The sequence below is a fragment of the Octodon degus genome, unplaced genomic scaffold, assembly GCF_000260255.1.
Source record: "Octodon degus isolate 3935 unplaced genomic scaffold, OctDeg1.0 scaffold00078, whole genome shotgun sequence".
In the NCBI taxonomy this organism is placed as follows: domain Eukaryota; kingdom Metazoa; phylum Chordata; class Mammalia; order Rodentia; family Octodontidae; genus Octodon; species Octodon degus.
Window position 1 is genome coordinate 8,183,752 of NW_004524654.1, and position 5,107 is coordinate 8,188,858.

The window sequence follows — 5,107 nt, forward strand, 5'->3', positions numbered from 1 at the left end:
AAAAAAAAAAAAAGAAAGAAATGCTGCTCAGTAGGATCTCATTCTACCTCAGGATACCTTCATGCTAAATACACTCACAAATCAAAGAAGACCCTTTGCCTATCTTGATTTGGAAAGTACAACTGCTGTACAAATGGTCTCAGCCCAGAGCCAAGCTTTCTGCAAAAAGAGCCCACTAACTGTAAACTGGGCATGAAGGTTACACTGGTTCTATCTCGTAAGAGGGAAAAGCAGTCAAACGAGGTGCACGTTGTTAGTTTATGAAAAAAAAAATCATGAGACATACTCAAGGGAGATCCCAGCCACAGCAAAGATTACCACTATTAAAAGGGAAACAGCAAAAGTACAGGGGAAGAGAAACCAAATCACATTCAGCAAGCCATGCAAGCGGCTGGGCACTTTCCAGTGCATACACTCACACCTACCCTGGTGGCACCCCTGAGTTAACCCTGCTTCACACATGGAGCCTATGCCCAGACCCTGCTTCCTTCCCCTCCACCACTGGCTTTCTGGACCAGGCTGCCCCCACAGTAACCTGATCCTTCTAGGCAAAGAGCCCCCACACCACCACACCTCTGCATGAGAATCACATAGTCCTGAGAAAAGAGATTTTGGAATGCTTGCCTGTAGCAAAAGTGTATTAATAAAGGAAAAGGAAAACTCCAGTCAATACCTCTGTGTCATCTACTTCGTTTTCTTCAGAAAGGCTGGGTATCTCAATTAATCCCTTGTGCTTTGCACCAGATTCTTTCATTGTACCTAAAAATGAACAAAATGATTCTACCATTAAAAAGAATACTAAGCTGGGTTTGTGCAAAACCACCCTGCCTGAACAGCCCACACAAGGATCCCCCCTCTGTCACAGGGCTGTAGGAAGCAGTCAAGACAGGGACAGGACTGGCCGATGCAGTACAGCAAATCCTGCTGGCAAACTTGAGCCCATCAGGAATCCATGTGTTTCTTGTCTCAGGGTCAAGGCCAGATGAGGAGCCATCTTGAAGAGAAAGGGGGATGGGAGGACAGAAAGCCCAGGTCCTGGAAAGCGCAAGCAGGGCAGCCTGTGCCACAGGGAACTTAGGTGGTTAACTCCAAGCACCTGGATTTCTCCCAAGACAATGGCCCAGCACCCAGGAGAGTGACTGCCAGCAGACAGCACAGGCCAGGCAGGCCGCGCCTGGGTCTTTTTTGCTTTGTTTTGATTTACTTTGACATCAGTCTATCATACCAATCTGGAATAAAAGACTTAGTGCAGTCAAGTTCAAAATGAGTATCAGGCTCATGGGCCAAGCAACTAGAGCATCATTCAGAAATCAACAGAAAACACACTGGGACACCTCTCTACCACCACACATGCAGGAAAGAGTTAAGATCCCCAGTAGGAAGTGTCTTGCCCCTGCCCAGAGGTCAAGGAGCCCCCAGGCTGATTTTTTTTTTAAGTTAATTTTACCCAGGCTGATTTTCTAATGACATCAGAAATTGTGTGAGACAATTTCAGCGGCCTTTTTGGGGGGGAAAGGGGTATAAATGCCATACATAATTTAATTCAAAGTTGATACCAATCTTCTGGAGCTAGCTCCTCTAGGGTTAAGAAAAAAAAAACTTTAGGGCTGGTGAAATGGCTCAGTGGTCTAAAGCACCTACTTAGAACAAGCTAAGCTCAAGCAAAGCACAGAGACCTCGGTTCAATCCCCCAGCACCACATGCCGGCCCGCCTGCCCCCTGGTGGGCTGAGCTGGCCACACACTAAATAAATAAGTAAATAAATAAATAAATAAATATTAAAAAAAAAAACTTAAAACCAGGTTTACAGGTTACATTTATCTTCCACTAGAACCATCCACACTGCCCACAGAAAGAGTAGGCTGGGCCCCAGTCACAAATACAGGTCCCTGGCTTCTCCTCATGGATCAGGTATTGGCATGATTCCCACCTTCTCCTCCTTAGTAACTGAAACACTAGCAAAAGCCCCCAAGTGAGGGACTCTCAGCTCTCCAGCATAGAAGGAGTCTCCCTCAGCTCCAGCTGAGAGCCCTCTACTACTCTGCCAGACTTCTCTGAAGGGAGTAGAGAGAGGAGACAAAACGCTAAAATGAAAAGGGAGGAACCAGTTCTCATCTGCACGTACAACCCGAGATACCTACAGATGTGGTGAGCATGGTGTCGAAGCATAGGAAGCATGAGGTGGCGAGGAGGGGGATGGAAGGGAGGTGTCCCCAGGACAGTGCCCAGCCTGCTTTCCTTCCTGGCCTTGTCTTGGACACCCAGAGCTCCCACAGCTTTAGGGCCCAGTCTTATCTCTTCATTCTCCAGAACTGGATGGCTTGACAGGCCTCAAGTTCTTGTTCAAGTCAAAACAACAAAAATACTAACTGGTGGGGGGCTCTGTGATGGCCTCTTCGGAGACCTCCCCACCCCCACCCCAGGTGTCTGACCATTCTCTGCAGGGTACTGCCCTGGGCCATTTCCTTCTGGATCTGGGCAGCAGGATGGCCAGGCACGGTGGAACACGCCTGTAACCCCAGCACTGAGGATGGAGGATCACTGTGAGTTCAAGGCCAGCCTGGGCTACATAGTGAGTTCAAGGCCATGAACTACATAATAAGCATGTGCACCCCCACACACATCTGCATCAGAAAACAAAAAACCAAAGGGCAAGATGGGTCTTATCTTGCAAGGAAGCTCACTATTGCTTTGAGCCAAGGAAGGCCAGAGACAGACAGCACAAGAGGTTTCTCAGGGCCACAGAGCCCTGTCCAGGTGGAGAGAGCAGAGTGCCAGACAGCCAGACACCTGCTACAGTGTAGCCAGCAGCAGGGAAGAGGGAGCAAAGCTGCACACCTTCCAGGCTGGGGGTGCCATTGCCAGGCAGCGGGTGGAAAGCTTCGGGGGCCTGCTGAATTCCTGCCCCAGCTCTGTCAGGCTTCTACTACAAGGGCAGCGCAAGTGTAGAGGCCAAGGCCAGCTTACCGGCTGTTCTCTAACAGACTCTCCAGAAAGATGCTGTCTGTCCCTTACAGCTGCTCAACCTCCCACAACCTCTCCCACCTCCTTGTCTTCCTTGCCCCGTGTCCCTGAGTCCTTAGTTACTACTACAAGTATCTACTAGGCATATACTGACTTCCTAGCCAGGACCTAGGTAGGTACCACTGGAGAACTCGGCCAAAAGACTCCGGGAGTAAAAGTAGCAGAAATGCCTATTAACTGATGAATGGAGAAACAAAATACAGCACATCTGCACAACAGACTATTAATCAGCCATAAGAAATGAAGAAAACACTGATACAAGGTAAACACAGATGAACCCTGGAAAACATGCAGGGAAAGAAGCCAGCCCCCCACACACACACACACCACATACTGTTCTGTGCAAACCCACCTATGCCACCCATCCTAGGTTAAGTCCACAGGGACAAAATGCAGTTTCATGGCCGCGGGAGGTCTAGGGAAGTGGGAAACCAGGAGCAACTGCTGAAGACAGAGTAGGGTGACAAGAGACATTCTACACTGCCTCTGAGCACAGGAGGTAGTGCATCAGTCTCATAATCTGAAGAAATATTCTAAAACTGATTGTGGCTGTACAACTCTGGGTGAATAAGGTGAATAAGGTATATGAACTGTAGCTCAGCAATGCTATTTTAAAAAAAAAAAAAATCCTACCTTGATGAATGAGTGAGAAAGGGAGGAGGACAAGGGCAGTAAAAAAAAAAAAAAAAGTCTTTAGAAAGATTACACACAGTATCAAGTACCAGTGCCCTGGGTCAGAAGGGAAGCTCAGGAAAGGGGAGGGCACGAAGAAAGGTCTGCAGTTAGCCACACGATGGAAGAGACAGCTTCACTCAGGTTAGGAACAGGAGGAGGAAGCCAGAGGGTGCACCTGTAGTCTCACATTTAGTAGGCTGAGAGGCAGGGGGATCACTGAGTTCAAGGCCAGCCTGGGCCACACAGAAAATTCATGGCCAACCTGAGTTGCACACAAAGGCCCTGCGGAAGCAAAAGCAAGCAGCAGAGCAGCGAGAAAGGAGAGCTCCCAGAACCAAGGCCAAGCGCCCTGAGGGTCGGGAACTCGGCTGGCTCCACGACCTGCGGCCAGGGGCGCCGCGCCCACGGCAGGAGTCACAGGAACTGACTGCCCCGCGGCCCGGCCTCACCAGTCCGTTACCTTTCCAGCCCAGCTTGATGTTCCACTCATAGAAGAAAATCAGCTTTCCTCTGCGGCTGCTGCAAGAAGCCTCACCTTCCACCCGCTTCAGCTCACTGGTCTCACAGCGGCCGGCCTCATTCTCCACCACGATGCCCACCAAGACCTCTTGGAGCTTCGCCTTGGACCAGCTCGTGGCATCCCGCTCTGTCCTGCCAGAGACCAGAAGGGCACGGCGGTCGCTGGCAGCCCCGGGCAGGACGTCAGCCCGGGTCCTCTCACCACCGCACCTACAAACGCGCTCCACAGCCACCCCTCACCAACGCCTGCTCCGTTCCTTAAGACTTTGGTACCACCGCGTAAAGTCAGGTTTTGACTAAAAGCCCTGGCGTACTAGGTGAAGGAAGGTGCACCTTTAGAAAGGACGGAAAACGCCCAGACCATACTTAATGGTAGTAATGATGAAAATAATGTACCCAAAGGCAACTGTCAAGTGTTTCTACCTATGCAAAAACCACGCAACCTTCCCAAGTACTGGACTACTGCATTCCTGTCGGGGGTCAACACCAGACAAAACGGGCTGCGAAACAGACCCAGGACACTCGGCCAAGTCACGGTGCCGTCCCCACAGGCCGGGTGCCCGGGCCCCGAGGCTCCGCGCACTCCTGAGGCCCTGGGGCGCGATGCGAACATCGCCCCTCGCTCCGGACGAGATGCTAACCGCGCGGGCAAGGAGCCCAACTGGGGAAGTAAGGGCTGGCGGGGCCCTCGCGTTAGGGACGGGGGGGGGGGACCCGCGTTCCCGCTCTTCCCGCTGCGCCTAGAGGCCCCCGCCCGCCCCTCCGGCCCGGCTTTATCTCCCGGAGATGGCTCGGGGACGGGGGTTCGCGTCCGGGCCGGGCCCTCCCGCCCGCGGCTGGGAGCCCCAAAGCTAGCAGCCGCCCGCGGCCCCGCCCAGCTCCCGAGCCC

General features: G+C 52.0%; 1 protein-coding gene across 3 annotated transcripts in view; it reads right to left on the reverse strand.

Moving 5' to 3' along the window:
- Positions 1-5,107, reverse strand: part of Ahsa2p — a 12,440-nt gene that overhangs the window by 6,717 nt on the left and 616 nt on the right. For 2 of the 3 annotated variants that reach the window (XM_023720840.1, XM_023720839.1), the window contains exons 2-3: positions 4,160-4,350; positions 674-759 (exon numbers count right to left, since the gene is read on the reverse strand). In XM_023720840.1, coding sequence (XP_023576608.1) covers positions 674-759; positions 4,160-4,350 — 277 coding nt within the window. The remainder of the gene's footprint in view (positions 1-673; positions 760-4,159; positions 4,351-5,107) is intronic. The other variant, XM_023720841.1, reaches the window with a different exon arrangement.